The 20,052-nt window shown below is 49.0% G+C and overlaps 1 protein-coding gene across 1 annotated transcript; it reads left to right on the plus strand.

The window, feature by feature from the left end:
- Positions 1-2,475: 2,475 nt before the first annotated feature.
- Positions 2,476-19,293, plus strand: C3H19orf38 (chromosome 3 C19orf38 homolog). Its single transcript, XM_053583316.1, has 7 exons — positions 2,476-2,610; positions 3,983-4,291; positions 8,240-8,332; positions 10,756-10,783; positions 12,759-12,802; positions 14,387-14,430; positions 18,721-19,293. The coding sequence occupies exons 1-7, from the start codon at positions 2,580-2,582 to the stop codon at positions 18,868-18,870; spliced, it is 699 nt and encodes a 232-aa protein (XP_053439291.1). The 5' UTR covers positions 2,476-2,579; the 3' UTR covers positions 18,871-19,293.
- The last annotated feature ends 759 nt before the right edge of the window (positions 19,294-20,052 follow it).

Consider the following 20,052-nt stretch of genomic DNA (forward strand, 5'->3'; position numbering starts at 1 on the left):
GTGCTGTGGCATCAGCAACCTCAAATTCCTGGGTCACGTGATCTTCTTTCCTCATTCTCCTGAGTAGCCGGGACAACAGGTTTGTGCCACCACTTAGGCTGGTCATGAACTCCTCAGGTCAAGCAATCCTGTCTCAGCTTGCCAGAGTGCTAGGATTAGAGGCATGAGCCACCATACCTGACCCCAGAAGTGAAATTTAAGTTGAGACCTGTCAGAGAAGTGGTAATTGTCCAGGTTGGTAAAATTTTGTCCTAGGCAAGAGAAATAGCATGTGCGAAGATTTAGAAGTTGAAATGAGTATTTTGTGTCCAAAGAATGAAGTCCACTCTAATGACTCTTTCTCATGTTTGGTAAATATATGCTATATCCTTTCTGGCTGTAAACATCCAGGTCAACCTCCATGGCTTGAACAAAAAATGTTTAGAAACAGACGGTATACGTAGGTAAGTGGGTAGGACTCCAGCCACATACACAGAGGCTGGCAGTTCAAATCTAGCCCTGACCAGCTAAAAACAATGTCAACTGCAACAACAAAAATAGTCAGTAGGGAGGCGCCTGTGGCTCAGTGAGTAGGGCGCTGGCCCCATATACTGCGGGTGGCAGGTTCGAACCTAGCCCCGGCCAAACTGCAACAACAAAATAGCCGGGCTCTGTGGCAGGCGCCTGTGGCCCCAGCTACTCGGGAGGCTGAGGCAAGAGAATTGCTTAAGCCCAAGAGTTGGAAGTTGTGAGCTGTGACACTACAGCACTCTACCCAGGGCGACAGCTTGAGACTCTGTCTCAAAAAAAAAAAAAAAGTTTAGAAAGAACAAAGCAAATTTACTGGTAAGACAGAACCATGGAAGTTTCTGGACTGTAAACAGGGTATAATTTATTGTGTAAACTATGTCATTTTCTCAATTCCAGAGCTAGTGTAGGAAACATATTTCCTTCAAATCACTTCTTTAACTGCATGCACACATTTTCATATGTTATGGTTTATTATGAAGGTAGAAATTCCTGTATCCTCATTTAGGAGTTTTCACAGTCCACTAGGCATTGCATTAGATTTCTTTTTCTTGTTTGTTTTTTTGGTTGCAGTTTTTGGCTGGGGCCGGGTTTGAACTTGCCACCTCCGGTATATGGGGCCAGTTCCCTACTCCTTGAGCCACAGATGCCGCCCCCTCATTGCATTGGATTTCATACCATGAGTTCTCTCTTCCTTCCTCCCTCCTTCCCTCCTCTTTCTTTCCTTCCTTCCTTATTTATTTTCTCTCTCTCTCTCTTTTTTTCTTTTCTTTGTTTCCTTTTCCTTCTTTCTTATTTTTTGAGACAGAGTTCCAGTTTCCCAGACTAGAGTGTCGTGGCATTAGCCTCACTCATAGCACCCTCAAACTCCTGGGTTCAAGGAATCCTCATGCCTCAGCTTCCCAAGTAACTGACACTATAGACACCTACCACGACACCTAACTAATTTTTTATTTTTAGAAAAGATGAAGTCTCTCGCTCTTGCCCAGGCTGTTCTCAAGTCTCTCGCTCTTGCCCAGGCTGAAGGGATCCTCCCACCTCAGCCTCCCAGAGTGCTAGGATTACAAATGTGAACTACTTCACCAAGCCTTGAGTTCTTATTTTAATTTGTTTTAGATGTAGGTACTGACTCCTGTTGCCCAGGATGGAGTGCAGTGGTGTGATAATAGCTCACTGAAACCTTGAACTTCTGGGCTTCATACCATGAATTCTTTGGCTCTAATGTTCATCTACTAGCCCCATTCTTTGGAGTAGCAAGTTGAGCCTTCTATTTTTTTTTTTTTTTTTGAGACAGAGTCTCACTTTTTTGCCCTCAGGGGAGTGCTGTGGCATCATAGCTCACAGCAAGCTCAAACTCTTAGGCTTAAGCAATTCTCTTGTCTCATCCTCCCGAGTAGCTGGGACTACAGGCATCCACCACAACACCTGGCTATTTTTAGAAATGGGGTCTCTCCCTGGCTCAGACTGGTCCTGAACCTGTGATCTCAGGCAATTCACCCATCTTGCTTGGCCTCCCAGACTGCTAAGATTACAGGCATGAGCCACCGTGCCCGGCTGAGCTGAGCCTTTTAAAAAGGAAAGCTTTGTCTGAGGTCGCAGAGGCCAAACCTAACCTCCATACCCTCCCACTCTCTGCCCCACATTTCTTTCAGTTTGGGCACTAGTTGGGCTGTGTGGTTTGTAACTTGGGTGTTGGTTTCCCAGACAGCCCACTGTTGTCAGCTCTCCCCATGCCCAGGAGTTCTCTTAGGTGAAGAGAAAAAACAAACACCCAATCATTTCATCCTCCATCCATTTTCTTCCCTTCACTCTGTAGAACAACAGCCAGTAGGATACAGAGAAGTGCCTGGGTCTAATGTGCATTTGGGGAAGGGGTGGAGAGAGGAGAGAGTCCTTTTCAGTGCCCAAGTGTGTGTGTGTGTGTGTGTGTGTGCAACTTCCTGCCAGTGAGGAAACTCTCAGCTCAGATCAGCACTGGTTCTCCTTTCCCCATCTGGCCTCACAGGAGGAATTGGCAGGCAGCCGTGGGCCCCTCTGGCCTCACCCGGATTTCCCAGCCAAGCACAGGAGAGATGCCTTGGCCGGTCCTGCTCTTTGCAGCTGGTGAGTCTGACACCCCACTTCAGGATCCTCACTGGGCACCGCCCATCTCCTGCCCATCCACCTCGCTTCCTTCAGGGCTGAAACCCGTGTTAGGGGTGGGGGTGGGAGTTGCCCTCTCAGGTCATGGAGGAAGCTGAGCTTGGACAGGCAGACAGACGGATTTGACTGTGAGCCTTGGAAACTCCCCAGGAGTGTCGCTTTTTCTTGTTGGGCTCTTCACTCCCCTCTCCAATCAAGAGTATCAAAAATATCATGGTGGGGCTGGAGACAGCTATGCCCTCGCCCAGTGACTCAGCCCCTGCCTGGCCTCTGCAGCAGAAGGGTTTGCCTGGGGGTGGTGGCTGGACAAGGGAAGGTTTGTATAGACCTAACCTGGTGGTTAGGTGGGACACTGCTCAGGAGCATGTGGGCAGCTGGAGAGAGAGACTAGACCCCAGGAAAAGCTTCCTCCTGCGGGAAGCTGTGGTCCAAAATCCATATTCTCACCACAGGCTGGGAAAGAAGGTAGAATCCCTCTGCACTTCCTTCTCTAGGTTTCCTATCGCTTCCCTACCTCCAGCCACTCTGGCCTCCTCCTCACTGCTCCCGAGCACACCCTCACCCCTTCCATCCTCTGGGCCTTTGCCTGTGCTTATCCCTCTGTCTAGAATGCTATTCTCCAGCTCTTCATGTGGGTCCTTCCTTGCCACTCATACTCAGTTTAGATGCCATCTTTTCGGGTAAGCCCTCTGCGGCCACCTCCGCTAACGCAGGCTTCCCATCACCCAGAACTTCTTGTCTGTTTGAGAAGACATAATCTCCATGGGACATGTGTGTTTGTCTGTTTGTCCCTGTTACTATTAGAACCGTGCCTGGCATATAGTCTTTGTTGTTGATTAAAGTAATAAGACTGTAGGGCGGCGCCTGTGGCTCAGTCGGTAAGGCACCGGCCCCATATACCAAGGGTGGCGGGTTCAAACCCAGCCCTGGCTGAACTGCAACCAGAAAATAGCTGGGCGTTGTGGCGGGCGCCTGTAGTCCCAGCTACTCGTGAGGCTGAGGCAAGAGAATCGCTTAAGCCCAGGAGTTGGAGGTTGCTGTGAGCTGTGTGATGCCACGGCACTCTACCGAGGACCATAAAGTGAGACTCTGTCTCTACAAAAAAAAAAAAAAAGTAATAAGACTGTAGTGAGGTTGCTATATAATAATCATTGTTACTATTACAAAATGATGCAATCACAGGAACTCCTCACCATGTGCCAGGCACGCAATGTCTTTCTACATTGCAGTGGGGAAAAGATCCTGATGCACATGAAATGCAAGGCTCAGAGAGAGGGTGATCTACTTACCCAAGGCCATGCAGCCAGACAGTCTCCCCTATTCTGCATTGCAGGTTCCTTGGCAATCCCAGCACCATCTATCCTACTGGTGCCCCCACACCCAAGCAGCCAAGAGGACCCCATCCACATCTCATGTGTGGCTCCCAGGGGCTTCCTGGGGGCAAATTTTACGCTGTACCAAGGGGGACATATGGTCCAGCTCCTGGAGGCCCCCGCAGACCAGCATGGGGTCATTTTCAACCTGAGTGGCAGCAGCAGTGAGGCTCCAGGAGGACCATTCCACTGCCAGTATGGCGTGATGGGTGAGCACAGCCAGCCACAGCTCTCAGACCTCAGTGAGCCTGTACATGTCTCCTTCCCAGGTAAGGCCCTCACGTGAGCCATCACTGCCAGAGGCTCTATTTTCTGATCCTGAGGCTTTGCATGTGCTGTTCCCTCCTCTTAGATGGAAGAGTCAGGGTTTCAACCTGCCGAAACTTACTTGCCTTTCCTTTTCCCATCCTCATAGCCAGCCCAAAAGGGGATTTGTTGGTTCACCGAACTTAAATCAGTTCAGATGGCTCCCTTCAGGTATGGATGAATCCAGGTACTCAAAGATGTCAGGAATCATCAGCCACCTTCAGCTTTGCCACTTTTCTTTTTTTTTGTGTGTGTGTGGTTTTTGACCAGGGCTAGGTTTGAACCCACCACCTCTGGCATATGGGACCGGCACCCTACTCCTTGAGCCACAGGCACCGCCCAACTTTGCCACTTTTCTGTGTCTTATTCTCAGGCAGGCCCTCTCCCTCATGGTGATAAAATAGGAGCTGTGGTTGTCCCCATTTTGCACATGAGGAAACTGAGGCACAAAAAGTTAGGCACTTCCCCAAATCATCCAGATAACAGGTAAATGAGCTGAGACACTATTGGCTGCCAAAGACCAGGCATTGAGCCTCCACACTACAAATATACTGCACGCTTCCCCATCAGCCTCATAAATTTTTTTTTTGTGTGTGTGGTTTTTGGCCGGGGCTGGGTTTAAACCCGCCACCTCTGGCATATGGGACCAGCGCCCTACTCCTTGAGCCAGAGGCGCTGCCCAAGCCTCATAAAATTTTTGAGCACCTACAGCTAGATGTAGTGGCTCACACCTGTAACCCCAGCACTTTGGGAGGCTGAGGTGAGAGGATTGTTTGAGGCCAGGAGTATAAGACCAGCCTGGGCAATATAGCAAGACCCTATATTTAAAAAAATGTTTTATTTTATTTTATTTTTTTGAGACAGAGTCTCACTCTGTGCCTTTGGTAGAGTGCCATGGCATCATAGCTCACAGCAACCTCAAACTCTTTTTTTTTTTTTTTTTTCTGTAGAGACAGAGTCTCACTGTACCGCCCTCGGGTAGAGTGCCGTGGTGTCACACAGCTCACAGCAACCTCTAACTCCTGGGCTTCCGCGATTCTCTTGCCTCAGCCTCCCGAGTAGCTGGGACTACAGGCGCCCGCCACAATGCCCGGCTATTTTTTTGTTGCAGTTTGGCCGGGGCTGGGTTTGAACCCGCCACCCTCGGCATATGGGGCCAGCACCCTACTTGCTGAGCCACAGGCGCCGCCAACCTCAAACTCTTGGGCTCAGGCAATCCCCTTGCCTCAGCCTCCTGTGTAGCTGGGACTACAGGTGCCTGACACAATGCCTGGATAGCTTTCCTATTTTTAGTAGAGATGGGGTCTCACTCTTGCTCAACTCCTGAGTACGGAGTCTTCAACTCCTGAACTCAGGCAATCCATCCACTTTAGCCTCTCAGAATACTTGGATTATAGGTGTAAGCCATTGCACTCAGTCTACACAAATGTTTTAAAACTTAGCCAGGTATGGTGGCTCAGGCTTGTAATCCCAGCACTTTGAGATGCTTTGAGAGGAGACTCACTGAAGCCCAGTAGTTCCAAGTTATAGTGAGCTATGATCAGCCACTGCACCCCAGTCTGGGTGACAGAGACACTGTCTCTACAAAGAAGAAGAAGAATGGAATGATGGGGAGAAGGCAGCACTGGGAGTACTGGGGCAAAAGTGTTGAGAGCAGAGGAAACAGGTTGTGCAAAGGTCCTGAGGTGGAAGCTTCCCTGATGTGTCACAGAAGAGCCCAGTGTGGCTCAAGTATAGTGAACAAGGAGGCAAATGGGGGGAGGCAAAGGCAGGGTGGTAACACAGAGGATTGTGTGGGGCCCTGTGGGTTGCAGCAAGGACTTTCACTTTTCTTTTTCTTTTTTTATATTTTAGAGACAGAGTCTCACTTTGTCGTCCTCAGTAGAGTGCTGTGGCATCACAGCTTACAGCAGGGGTCCTCAGTCCTCAAACTTTTTTTTTTGGCTGGGGCTGGGTTTGAACCCACCACCTCCAGCATATGGGACCGGCACCCTACTCCTTGAGCCACAGGCGCCGCCCAGTCCTCAAACTTTTTAAACAGGGGGCCAGTTCACTGTCCCTCAGACCTTTGGAGGGCCAGACTATAGTTTTTAAAAACAACTATGAACAAATTCCTATGCACACTGCACATATCTTATTTTGAAGTAAAAAAATAAAACAGGAACAAATAGAATCACACCGCTGCCTGAGGCCCATGGGCCGTAGTTTGAGGACCCCTGGCTTACAGCAACCTCCAGCTCTTGGGATTAGGCGATTCTCTTGCCTCAGCCTCCTGAGTAGCTGGGACTACAGGTGCCCACCACAACGCCCAGCTATTTTTTGGTTGTAGTTGTCATTGTTGTTTGGCAGACCCAGGCTGGATTTGAACCCACCAGTTCTGGTGTATGTGGCTGGTGCCTTAGCCGCTGAGCTGCAGGAGCCAAATCGGAACTTTCCCTATGCAAAGAGAACCTTGTTGCCATCTGAGGTTTGCAAGCAGTGATGACAGAACAGTTCTGTGTCCTTCCAGGCCTCAAGTTCCGCTGTCGAAGGCCCCCTTCTCTCACCTTGACCTTGTGGTTTTAAAGTGGGGAGGTGACAACACCACTCCAGCCTCAAATGAATGAATGGACAAGGCCTAACGTTGTGAGAATGCTAAATGTCTGTCTTCTCTTTCTCCCTCCTGATTTAGCTCCTGACCTTTACTCAGGTGAAATCATCTCCTCTCTCTGCAGTGAGGGAAAGCTGAGTACTTTGCAGAGAATGAAACTCTGGCAGTGTCATGGCCACACCTCTGTATCTAACCTCTGCATAGATATCAGGGTCCACCATTTGGTTTGGGGTGGAAGCCAACTGACCACCTGGCACCCAGGCTGCAAGAAACTAAAACTTGTGGGCGGCGCCTGTGGCTCAGTCGGTAAGGCGCCGGCCCCATATACCGAGGGTGGTGGGTTCAAACCCGGCCCCGGCCAAACTGCAACCAAAAAATAGCCGGGCGTTGTGGTGGGCGCCTGTAGTCCCAGCTACTCGGGAGGCTGAGGCAAGAGAATCGCTTAAGCCCAGGAGTTGGAGGTTGCCGTGAGCTGTGTGATGCCATGGCACTCTACCGAGGGCCATAAAGTGAGACTCTGTCTCTACAAAAAAAAAAAAAAGAAACTAAAACTTGGGCTCAGCGCCCATAGCACAGTGGTTACAGCACTGGCCACATGCACTGAGGTTGGTAGGTTTGAACTCGGCCTGGACCAACTAAACAACGACAACTACAAAAAAAAAATACAGCTAGGTGTTGTGGCGGGCACCTGTAGTTCCAGCTACTTGGGAGGCTGAGGCAAGAGAATCGCTTAAGCCCAATAGTAAGACTCTGTCTCAAAAAAAAAAAAAAAAGAAAAGAAAAGCCACTTTGAGTCCAAAGTGGCTTCATCAACAAATTGGGATTTGTTAGTTTACTGAACTGAAGTCATGAAGTCAGTTCATTGGATCCACATGCTCAAAGATATCAGGAATCCTTTGCCCACTTCTCAGCTCTACTTTCTCCTGTCTTATTCTCAGGCAGTCCCTCCCCTTCATGTTAATAAAATTGTGCCCAGCAGCTTCAGATATATCTTACCAACTCTGCAATGCTAGGCAAAAGACTAAACCTCTTATTCCAGTGGTCCAGCTAAAGTCTCAGAATTAGCTTTCATTGACTGCACTTGGACTACATGCTCATCCCCAAACCAAACACAATAGCCAGGGGGAGGGAATATGCTAACTGGCCAGACAGAAAGCTTGCTAAATCCCCAGGATTCAGCTACACCCAAGTCACAAGGTTGGGGTTTATGGAGGAAGACCTGGCTCCTTAAAGGTAACCTAGAGAGAAGACAGGTGTCCTACCCTTCTCTGTCCTCCTCAGCTTCATGATCTGACCACTCTCTCTTTTCCCATTTCCCTAGTGCCCACTTGGATCCTGATGCTCTCCCTGAGCCTGGTTGGAACCTTCCTCCTCCTTGCTGGGCTGGTGACCGTGGTTGTGGTAGTCAGGAAAGGTAACAGCACACACAAAAAAGCATGGGCCCTGACCTTCTGGTTTGTAACTCCCAGAACATGCAAATGTGCTCACATAGCCATTTTTTAGAATCACAGAGGCAGACAGTTTGGGGAGCTCTTACTCTAAAACTTAGCAGCAAAAACACCCTTCCGAAGAGAAAAGATGGTGTTAGGGAGGAAAATTTGAGCTATGTTGTTTTTTTTTTGAGACAGAGTCACAAGCTATCACCCTAGGTAGAGTGCTGTGCCATCATAGCTCACAGCAACCTCCAACTCCAGCTCTAGTGATCCTCTTGCCTAATTTTTCTATTTTTAGTAGAGACGGGGGTCTTGCTTTTGCTCAGGCTGGTCTTGAACTTGTAAGCTCAAGCTATCCACCCAACTCGGTCTCCCAGAGTGCTAGGATAACAGGTCACTGTGCCTAGTCAATAGAGCTAATTTTTTTTTTTTTTTTTGTAGAGACAGAGTTTCACTTTATTGCCCTCGGTAGAGTGCCGTGGCCTCACACAGCTCACAGCAACCTCCAACTCCTGGGCTTAGGCGATTCTCCTGCCTCAGCCTCCCGAGTAGCTGGGACTACAGGCGCCCGCCACAACGCCCGGCTATTTTTTGGTTGCAGTTTGGCCGGGGCCGGGTTTGACCCACCACCCTCGGTATATGGGGCCAGCGCCCTGCTCACTGAGCCACAGGTGCCGCCCTAGAGCTAATTTTTTTTTAAGAGACAGAGTCTCACTTTATCACCTTTGGTAGAGTGCTATGGCATCACAGCTCACAGCAACCTCCAGCTCCTGGGCTGAGGCCTCGGCCTCCAGAGTAGCTGAGACTGCAAGTGCCTGCCACACTGTCCGGCTATTTTTTTTGTTGCAGTTTGGCTGGGGCTGGGTTCAAACCCACCACCCTCAGCATATGGGGCCTGCACCCTACCCACTGAGCCACAGGCGCTGCCCAGAACTATTTTTTTATTGTGGTAAAATGTACATAACATAAAACTTACCACTTTAACCATCTTGAAGTACACAGCTCGTTGCATTATGTACAGTCACATTGTCATGCAACCATCACCACCAACCATCTCCAGAACTTTCCCATCTTCCCATAGTGAAGAGAAGCTCTGTGCCCATGAAACACCGACTTCCTTTCCACACTTTTCACCAGCCCCAGACAGCCCTTGAACTTAAGTTTTTTTTTTTTTTGCCATTTTTGGGCAGGGCTGGGTTTGAACCCACTACCTCCGGCATATGGGGCCGGTGCCCTACTCCTTTGAGCCTTAGGTGCCGCTGAACTTAAGATTTTAAAGGCGGCTTGGCACCTATGGCTCAAGCAGCTAAGGCGCCAGCCACATACACCTGAGCTGGTGGGTTTGAATCCAGCCTGGGCCGGCCAAACAACAATGATGGCTGCAACCAAAAAATAGCCGGGCGTTGTGGCAGGCGCCTGTAGTCCCAGCTATTTGGGAGGTAGAGGCAGGAGAATCGCTTCAGCCCAGGAGTTGGAGGTTGCTGTGAGCTGCAATGTCATTGTACTCTACCCAGGGCGACATCTTGAGGCTCTGTCTCAAAAAAAAAAAAAAAAAAAAGATTTTTAAAGGAAAACAATTAGGGTTAGGTGCAGTGGCTCACACCTGTAATCCTAGCACTTGGGAGGCCAAGGCAGGTGGATTGCCTGAACTTATGGGTTGGAGACCAGCCTAAGCAAGAATGAGACGCTATCTCTAAAAAATAGCTGGGTGTTGTGGTGGGCACCTATAGTCCCAGCTACTTGGGAGGCTGAGGCAAGAGGATCACTTGAGCCCAAGAGTTTGAGGTTGCTGTGAGCTGTGATGCTATAGCACTCTATCAAGGGCAACAAACTGAGACTCTGTCCCCAAAAAATAAAAAGAAAAAAAAAAAACAATTTTACATGATTGCACCTTGTTTGAAGTTTTTACCAACACACATTACTCCTGTAACTGAAAAAGAAATGTTCCGGGCGGCACCTGTGGCTCAGTCAGTAAGGCGCCGGCCCCATATACCGAGGGTGGCGGGTTCAAACCCGGCCCCGGCTGAACTACAACAACAACAAAATAACCAGGTGTTGTGGTGGGCGCCTGTAGTCCCAGCTACTCAGGAGGCTGAGGCAAAAGAATCGCTTAAGCCCAGGAGTTGGAGGTTGCTGTGAGCTGTGTGATGCCATGGCACTCTACCTAAGGGCTATAAAGTGAAACTTTGTCTCTACAAAAAAAAAAGAAAAAGAAATGTTCATGGTAGCTCTGGTGTTGAGCAGCAAATTTTCCCAGAGAGTGGTGAGGCTGGTTTGTAGATATTGAGAGGGGGCTTACAAGTCTGAGGTCTTTTAGGGGCTTTTAAGCTTTTGACTTTAGAAAGTTGTCAGATGCAACCAGGACCAAAATCTAACAAGTGCTTGTTTATTTTTTTTGTTCCAGTTAAAGTCAAAAATTTACAGAAGAAAAGGTGAGACCCTTGCCTGGAGAATTTTAGAGGGTGGTTTGGGGACAGCAGGACACTTTCCTGCCTGATGGACAGTCCACCCGAAACAGTACCCCATGGTGGGAGGGTCATACAATAGAAACAGGTGCTACCATTTATGAAATGCCTACTGTGTGCTGAGTACTGTGCTAGGATACCCTGATGTCCAACCTCATTTTATCCTCACAACAGCCCTGGAAGCAGGAACTGTGAATAATCCTATTTTACACATAAGGGGAGGCTCAGGGCTGTCACACACTGAGTGGCTGAGACTTTCTTGAATCCCTTTGCCACTGGCTGCCAAAACTTGTCCCAATCATTCCATTAATAGATATCCATGGTAATAGCCGGGCGTTGTGGCGGGTGCCTGTAGTTCCAGCTACTCGGCAGGCTGAGGCAAGAGAATCACCTAAGCCCAAGAGCTGGAGGTTGCTGTGAGCTGTGACGCCATGACACTCTACTGAGGGCGACAAAGTGAGACTCTGTCTCTAAAAAAATAAATAAATAAAATAAGATATCCATGGTGAGTTTCTGTGGATGCTCCTGAGGTTGTACAATGTTCAACTTATACCATAGCCAGTACTCTGGGGGCACCAGAATGTCCCAGTTGGTCCTGGCCTTAGTTTCTCTCCTCCCCTGCTGCCTGGTGGTGAAAATCCCCTCTGGCGATCAAATCCCAGCTTCACCTGGCTTTAGGGCTCCTGTAAGAGAATTTCTATCTCAGCCAGGGGCGGTAGCTCATGCCTGTAACCCTAGCACTCTGGGAGGCTGAGGCGGCTGGACTGCTTGAGCTCAGGAGTTCAAGATTAGCCTGAGCAAAAGCGAGACCTCGTCTCTACTAAAAATAGAAAAACTGGCTCGGCTCCTGTGGCTAGAGCAGCTAAGGCGCCAGCCACATACACCAGAGCTGGTGGTCCAAATCCAGGCCTGGCCTGCCAAACAACCATGACAACTATAACCAAAAACAGCAGGGCATTGTGGTGGGCTCCTGTAATCTCAGCTACTTGGAGGAGGCAAGAGAATCGCTTAAGCCCAAGAGTTTGAGGTTGCTGTGAGCAGTGATGTCACAGCACTCTACCCAGGGCGACAGCTTGAGGCCCTAAATAAAAATAAATAAATAAAATAAATAAATAAATAATAGAAAAACTGAGGCAAGAGGGTTGCTTGAGCCCAAGAGTTGGTGGTTGCTGTGAGCTTTGACACCACAGCACTCTATCTGGCAAAAGCTTGAGACTCTGTTTCAAAAAAGAAAAAAAACAAAAAAGAGAATTTCTTTTCTTTTTTTTTTTTTGAGACAGAGTCTTATTCTATCACCCTCTGTAGAGTGCTGAGGCATCACAGCTCACAGCAACCTCAAACTCCTGGGCTTAGGCAATTCTCTTTTTTCTATAAGAAATAAGAAATATTTCTCTTATTTCTATAATTCTCTTATTTCTATCTCCTAGTTTTTTTTTTTTGAGACAGAGCCTCAAGCTGTTGCCCTGATTAGAGTGCTATGGCATCATAGCTCACAGCAACCTCAAACTCCTGGGCTCAAGCGAGTCTCCTGTCTCCGCCTCCCAAGTAGCTGGGACTATAGGCGCCCAGCACAACGCCCGGCTATTTTTTGGTTGCAGCCATCATTGTTGTTTGGCGGGCTGGGCTGGATTCGAACCTGCCAGGTCAGATGTATGTGGCTGGCGCTTTAGCAGCTTGAGCCACAGGCACTGAGCCTCTATTTCTTAGTTTTTTCTTCCACTTGGACGAGGGGCTGTCATGCAGTGTGACACCTCTGGGAATCTGTTTCTTTCTCTTCCTGTTGCTTTCCCCTGTGCAGGCACATTTTGAGGAGGATTCATAGGTAGGTATATGGGGACTGAAGGCCGAGTATATTGAGTCTGGTTTGAGATCAAGAGTTTCCAGAACAAGCCTCCTGTCTCCAGGGGCACCCTAAAACACTTTCTCCTGAATCCCTTTGCAGAGATCAAGAATCCTGCTGGGCCCAGATTAACTTCGCCACCACAGGTCTGTGCTTTCTCTCCTGGTTCCTGACCACACCCAGGCAAGATCGCCACCTCAAAACCTCATCACCCACTACTTGAACCTTTTCTGAGGCTGCTTGTTCCCCTTAGGGTCAAAATACATCCTCTCCATTGCTTCCCCTGGGGTTCCCACCTTCTCTCCTTGCTCCGGTGTGAAGGTCAGCTCCTCCAGGAGTCTTCCCTGACTCCCTAGGCAGGGTTCGTGCTTGCTACTTAATTACGTGCCCCCAGCACCCTCTCATTCTTCTTACGCCTCAGTGGAAACACAGTTTTGAGCAGCAAATTTTTATGGGTGCCTATGTTTAATATCGCCTCGCCTCTGGACAGAGAAACCCCCTCCAAGGTGTGTATTTAGTGCATCCAGGGCCCGACCTGCCCTCCGGATGTGTCATTCTGGCGGATTCCACTAGGGGGTGCCAGGCAGCCAGTCCGGGATATGGGATGCTCTCCTGAAGGGGCTTCCAGAAGATAAAGTCAATTGTCTGTACTACACATTTATTGAGCGCCTACTGTTTTGCTAATATCTGGAAATGGGCCGGGTAAGATGGCTCACACCTGTAATCACAGTACTCTGGAAGGCTGAGGTGGGTGGATTGCTTGAGCTCAGGAGTTTGAGACCAGCCTGAGGAAGAGCGAGACCCCAACTCTATTAAAAATAGAAAAACTAGCTCAGCATTGTGGCAGGCACCTGTAGTCCCAGCTACTCAGTAGACTGAGGCAAGAGAATCACTGAGTCCAAGAGTTAGAGGTTGCTGTGAGCTATGATGCCACAGCACTTTACCAGGGATGACAAAGTGAGATTCTGTCCAAAAAAAAAAATCTGGGGGGCGGCGCCTGTGGCTCAACAGAGTGGGGCACCGGCCCCATATGCTGGAGGTGGTGGGTTCAAACCCAGCCCCAGCCAAAAAGTGCAAAAAAAAAAAAAATCTGGGAAGGTCCTGGGATGATCAAGACACCAAGGCTTGGTGCCTGTGGCTCAAGTGGCTATGGCGCCAGCCACATACAACTGAGCTGGCAGGTTCGAATTCAGCCTGGGCCCACCAAACAACAATGATGACTGCAACAAAAAAATAGCCAGGCATTTGGCAGGTGCCTGTAGTCTCAGCTATTTGGGAGACAGAGGCAGGAGAATTGCTTGAGCCCAGGAGTTGGAGGTTGCTGTGAGCCGTGCTGCCACGACAGCTTGAGGCTCTGTCTCAAAAACAAAAACAAAAAACACCAAGAAAGGCGTGGTCTCCACCCAGAAACAGCCAATGGTGCCACCAGACCCTGCCTGAGACAAGGCTGGTGGTCCCCCAGAGAAAGTGATGTTTAAGCAGAGACAGACAGGAGAGGCAGCAAGAATAGCAATTAGTAAGAACCCTAGGAGGAGAAGAGTTCAGGCACCTAGTTGCCTGAGGGCAGGGAGGGACACACAAAGGGGGCTTTGCTTAGGAGAAAGACTTGGTTCTATTTGTATCTGTAAACTGTCCACACTGCAGAATGGATCCCCTTCCCATGTGGCCTGTGGGTGGGGAGTAGGGAAGTTACAACTAGTCCTGGACCCTCGATTTTCTTTCTCTTTCAGTGTCAGACATGTCCTTCCATAACTCCCTGTTTGCCATCTCCTCGGTGAGTGGTTCCTTTTCTTGTGCTAACTGTGGGAAGGTGGGGCCACCACCATGCCGATCAATCTGCTGTCACTGAGCTTCCAAGGGGGCTAGGAGGGACTCCTCTGAAAACTGCCTGGGGTCAGAGGATTGAAGTTGGCAATAGGCAGGTCCCTGGGGGTGCTTGCTTTAGTAGTCAGCACTGCCTTTCGACTGGGTGGGACCAAGTCCTCTGAATGATTACAGAGGATTCAAGGTGACCTAGTGGCCTCTGAGCTTATTTTTAGAGGCTTGTGACAATCTGATGCACGCAGTGATCCTCTCCTGGTTATAAAGCAAAGTCTAGTTTTGTGTTCAGTCTCAGGGACTTCATTTAACTGTCCCACTGTGTGTTCCATCTGGGGAAGAGTCTTAAAGAACTGCCTCCCTTTTTTGAGAGGTATTGTCCCTGCAATCACACAGCATCAGGGCAATGGAGATGGGGGCCCTGGAGGGTTTTAGGCGACCCAATTCAGGTGCTCACAGGCGCCCTCTGGTGACTTTTGCGAGGAGAACAGACGGAGGCCAAAGGGGACAGAAACGCACCCATGGTGAGGTGGTTTGGTTTGCATATTGGCTGGGAAGGTAGAGGAAGCAAACAGATGCAAGTCAGGGTAGATCAGAGAATGGCAAATGCAGCCCTGCTTCTGAATCAATAAACGGGACAAGGGGGAAGAGCAAGACCTGGGAGAGGGATAGGCTTGGAGGCACAAGAGAGCAGAGACTGCCACCACAGATGGTGGTGCGAGTGAGCAGATAGTGACATGGGTCTGGAGCTCCAGAAAGAGATCAGTTCTAGAGACAAAAACTCAGAATCACTGGAATACAGATGCTGGGAAGGAAGGGGGTTTGGCGAACACCCGGTCAGCCCTCAGAAATCTCAGCTTACTGAACAGATCCCAAGTGGGAAAGAAAAACCCAGCAAGACTTTCCATGAGTATCTGCAGGGCTCAGGACACCAACCTGGTGATTCCCATTCTGCCGCCCCATTTTAAGACATTTTATTTGTTTCATTTTTTTTCAAGTTTTCTGAAATGCCTATGAATAACTATTCTTTTTTTTTTTTTTTTTTGCAGTTTTTTTTTTTGGCCGGGGCTGGGTTTGAACCCATCACCTCCGGCATATGGGGCCGCCACCCTACCCCTTTGAGTCACAGGCGCCACCCTATTTGTTTTCACTTTTTATTTTATTTTTATTTATTTATTTATTATTATTATTATTTTGCAGTTTTTGTCCGGGGCTGAGTTTGAACCTGCCACTTCCAACATATGGGGCCAGTACCCTACTCCTTTGAGCCACAGGCGCTGCCCTTCATTTTTTATTTTTAACTTTTTTTTTGGTCTAACTTGGTCACCCTTGGTAGAGTGCCGTAGCATCATAGCTCACCTCAACCTCAAATCTCCAACTCCTGGGCTTAATTATCTTGCCTCAGCCTCCCAAGTAGCTGGGACTACAGATGCCCACCCAGCTATTTTTAGAGACGAGGTCTCACTCTGGCTCAGGCTGGTCTTGAACCTGTGAGCTCAGGTAATCCCTCTGCCTCCCAAGTGCTGGGATTATAGGCATGAGCTACTGCACCCAGCTATTCTGCACATTTCATATGAATGGAGTCACACAATATTTGTCCTTTTCTGACTGGCCTACTTCACTTAGCAAAAAGTGTCTTCACCATTCACCCATGTTGTGACATGTGTGTGTTAGAATTTCCTTCCTCTTAAAGGCTGAATAATGTTCCACTGTATGAATAGTGCCACATTTTGTTTATTCATTCATCTGTTGATGGACACTTGGGTTGCTCTCACTTTTTGTCTTGTGTGAATAGTACTGCAGTGAACATGGGTGTCCAAATGTCCACTCGAGTCCCTGCTTTCACTTCTTTTTTTTTTTTTTTTTTTTTTGTAGAGACAGAGTCTCACTATACTGCCCTCGGGTAGAGTGCCGTAGCGTCACACGGCTTACAGCAACCTCTAACTCTTGGGCTTACGCGATTCTCTTGCCTCAGCCTCCCAAGCAGCTGGGGCTACAGGCGCCCGCCACAACGCCCGGCTATTTTTTGTTGCAGTTTGGCCGGGACTGGGTTTGAACCCGCCACCCTCAGCATATGGGGCCGGCGCCCTACTCACTGAGCCACAGGCACCGCCCCCTGCTTTCACTTCTAGTTTCTCTTTGAAGCATTAAACAAGCTGTGCTGTTGGTTAATAACAAAGCAGATAACATGTCTCTAATTTTTACAATTACCCTGGTAAGGGTCTGATATTCAACTTTATAACATCCTATGAGGTGGGATTGACTATTTTCTTTCTATAAAGTAGAACACTGACGGGTGGTGCCTGTGGCTCAAAGGAGTAAGGCGCCAGTCCCATATGCCGGAAGTGGAGGGTTCAAAACCAGCCCCAGCCAAAAACCGAAAAAAAAAAAAAAAGTAGAATACTGAGGATAGTAAATTGGCCTTAGAACAGTCACCCAGCTAAGGAGAATTAGTATTGTGAGTGGCACCCCTGCTTCTCTCGACTACTTGGCTTCAGCTAGTTCATCTCTTTTTGACTAGTGTTTAGATCAGAAGCCTCTCAGAGGACAGGGTAGACTTTGTATTTTTTTTTCCTTAGGCAGGGATTTGCTCTGTTGCCTAGTCCAGAGTATACTGGTGTGATCATAGCTCACTACACCCTCAAACTCCTATGCTCAAGTGATCCTTCTTCCTCAGACTCCTGAGTAGCTGGGACTACAGGTGTGTACCACAGCACCTGGATAGTTTTTCTTATTTTTGTTTTTAAGAGATGGGGTCTCAGGCCAGGTGTGATGGCTTACGCCAATAATCCTAAGCACTCTGGGAGGCCGAGACAGGTGAATTGGTTGAGGTCACAGGTTCCAGACCAGCCTGAGCAAGAATGAGACCCCATCTCTAAAAAAAAATATAGCTAGGCTCCCAGCCACTCCAGAGGCTAAGGTAAGAGAATTGCTTGAGCCCAAGAGTCTGAGGTTGCTGTGAGCTATGATGCTGTGGCACTCTACCAGGGGTGACAAAATGAGACTCTGTCTCAAAAAAAATAAATAAAATAAACAAACAAAAAAAGAGATGGAGTCTCACTATATTGCCTGGGCTGGTCTTGAACTTCTGGACTAAAGCAAACTTCCTGCCTTGGCCTCCCAATGTGTTAAGATTACGGGCATGAGCCACCTCACCCAGCAAAGGGGTAGTTTTTGTTTTGTTTTTTTTTTTTGTGGTTTTTGGCCGGGGCTGGGTTTGAACCCGCCATCTCCAGCATATGGGGCCGGCGCCCTACCCCTCTGAGCCACAGGTGCCGCCCAGCTTTTTCTTTTTTTAATTTAAATTAAATTTAATTAAAAAAAAATTTTTTTTGAGACAGAGTCTCATTATGTTACCATCGGTAGAATGCCATGGCATCACAGCCCACAGCAGAGTCCAACTTTTGGACTTAAACGATTCTCTTGCTTCAGCCTCCGAAGTAGCTGGGACTACAGGTGCCTGCCACAACGCTCGGCTATTTTTATTGTTGTTGTTGCAATTGTCATTGTTGTTTAGCTAGCCCAGGCAGGGCTCAAACCTGCCAGTCTCAGTGCATGTGGCTGGTGCTGTAACCACTGTGCTATGGGCACCAAGCCTAATTTAATTTTTTTGTTTTTTGAGACAGAATTTCACTTTGTTGCCCTGGTGTCATAGCTAAGAGCAACCTCAAACTCTTGGGGTCAAGATCCTGTTGCCTCAGCCTCCCGAGTAGCTGGGAATACAGGTGCCTGCCACAACACCTGGCTATTTTTAGAGATGGGGTTTCACTCTACCTCAGGCTGGTCTCAAACTTCAGAGCTCAGACAATCCACCCGCCTCAGCCTCCCAGAGTGCTAGCATTACAGGCGTGAGCCACTGCGTCTGGCCTAACATATAACTTCTGATGTACCAGTTGCTTTGTCTGTTTTTACAACTTTAAGTCTCATAGCAACCCTAGTAGGTGAGTACTAAGATTATCTCTATTTTGCAGAAGGGGAAACTGAGGCACAGAGGGGTTAAGGCACTCAGCTGAGCTCACACTGCCTGGAAGAGATGGAACTAGGATTTGAACCCAGGCTCTCTGTCCCCACTCAGCGCAGAGACAGGCAGAATGAAAGGCCGGGCAGGTGTTTGTGAGTATGAAAGGGGACAGAATACAAAATGAGACCTGTTGGGCTAGGAGAGTCTCAAGCTTAGAAAATGGGGAAACTCTACATCCTAAAACCCCACATCACGTGGTTCTCTCTCTTTTCTTGGTGTACAAAGAAAATGACTTCAGAGGAAGACGCAGCTACCCTGGATGCTGGCTCAGGAACCACTGTCATCCCTGACAACTTTGGAGCCCGGAAGAGGCCCACCTCCACATCATCCTCACCTGAGCCACCCGAGTTCACCACTTTCCGGGCCTGTCAGTGAGGCTGAGGATTGGGGGTACCCTCTGTCTCCCGGCCTTTTAGGACCTAAGATCCCCACCAGCTACTTCTGGGGGGCTCCAGGTGCCACTTTTTCAGGGAAATGAACAGAGGCGGTGAAGGAGACCCCTGGCCTTTTGTCACAGAGGAGTGGGAGAGGAGATACAGGCATTGGTCTGGAGACTGAACTAAAAGCAGGAAGCCCCACTTTGGATTTTCAGCTTCTAAGGATCACTGGACAAGGAGATGACAGGATCCCGTCTGGCCCCCATTCATAACATAAGGATTCCCCCATCTCCCCAGCTGCACAGAATTGGGCACCCACCTCTTCCCTCCTGGGTGTTCTGAGCATAGGGTACTGGGTTGTGTTCTGTGTGTTACCCTGCTGATGTGCCTAAGTCATTCATTCTAACACGTGTTGAGGTATTCCCAAGGCCTCTGTAGAGTGTAATCTTTCAAGACTACCACCTCTGGGGCGGCGCCTGGCTCAGTGAGTAGGGCACTGGCCCCATATACCTAGGGTGGCGGGTTCAAACCCGTTCCTGGCCAAACTGCAACAAAAAAATAGTCGGGCGTTGTGGCAGGCGCCTGTAGTCCCAGCTACTTGGGAGGCTAGTAAGAGAATCACCTAAGCCCAAGAGCTGGAGGTTGCTGTGAGCTGTGACGCCACAGCACTCGTAGGCGATAAAGTGAGACTGTCTCAAAAAAAAAAAAAAACACTACCACCTCTGAGAGGCCAATTGGATGGCTGGAGGGCGTGTTCGCGAATACACTGGGTTTGTGGTATCCCTCGCTGCCCTCCCTCCAGTTAGGGAGGAGTTTGGGGAAGCTTAAGGAGGCCTGGAGGGCGGGGCAGTGCCCCGTGGAGTCCCTGGCAGGGCCCTTGCAGAGGTAGAATGATGAGGGCACAGGGACATTATGGAGTTAGAAGTAAATGACATCTCGGGAAGTGACAGCTGGATAGTTGGAAGTGGCCGAGGGTCCCTTTGGGACCCCCCAAAGGGATGGGGCCTTTGAACAGCGGAGGGGGGACTCGGAGGGAAGTCGGATGTCTTTGCGCGTGTTGGCTAAAGGTGCACTTGGGTGGGCTTGAATGAACTCGCTGCCCAGACATCTTTGGGGTTAGGTCTAGGAACAGAAGTTGGGCGTAGGAGGGAAAGGAGGCGTTCAGAGGAGAGAGGCTGAG

This window comes from Nycticebus coucang, chromosome 3 (assembly GCF_027406575.1).
Source record: "Nycticebus coucang isolate mNycCou1 chromosome 3, mNycCou1.pri, whole genome shotgun sequence".
Lineage (NCBI taxonomy): Eukaryota > Metazoa > Chordata > Mammalia > Primates > Lorisidae > Nycticebus > Nycticebus coucang.

Excerpts from the sequence above, each read along its gene's own strand:
- C3H19orf38 (XM_053583316.1), top strand. The coding sequence starts at position 2,580 with ATGCCTTGGCCGGTCCTGCTCTTTGCAGCTG. Across the intron at positions 8,333-10,755 it reads GGTTGTGGTAGTCAGGAAAG|TTAAAGTCAAAAATTTACAG; the intron begins GTAACAGCACAC and ends TTTTTGTTCCAG. Across the intron at positions 12,803-14,386 it reads GATTAACTTCGCCACCACAG|TGTCAGACATGTCCTTCCAT; the intron begins GTCTGTGCTTTC and ends TTTCTCTTTCAG.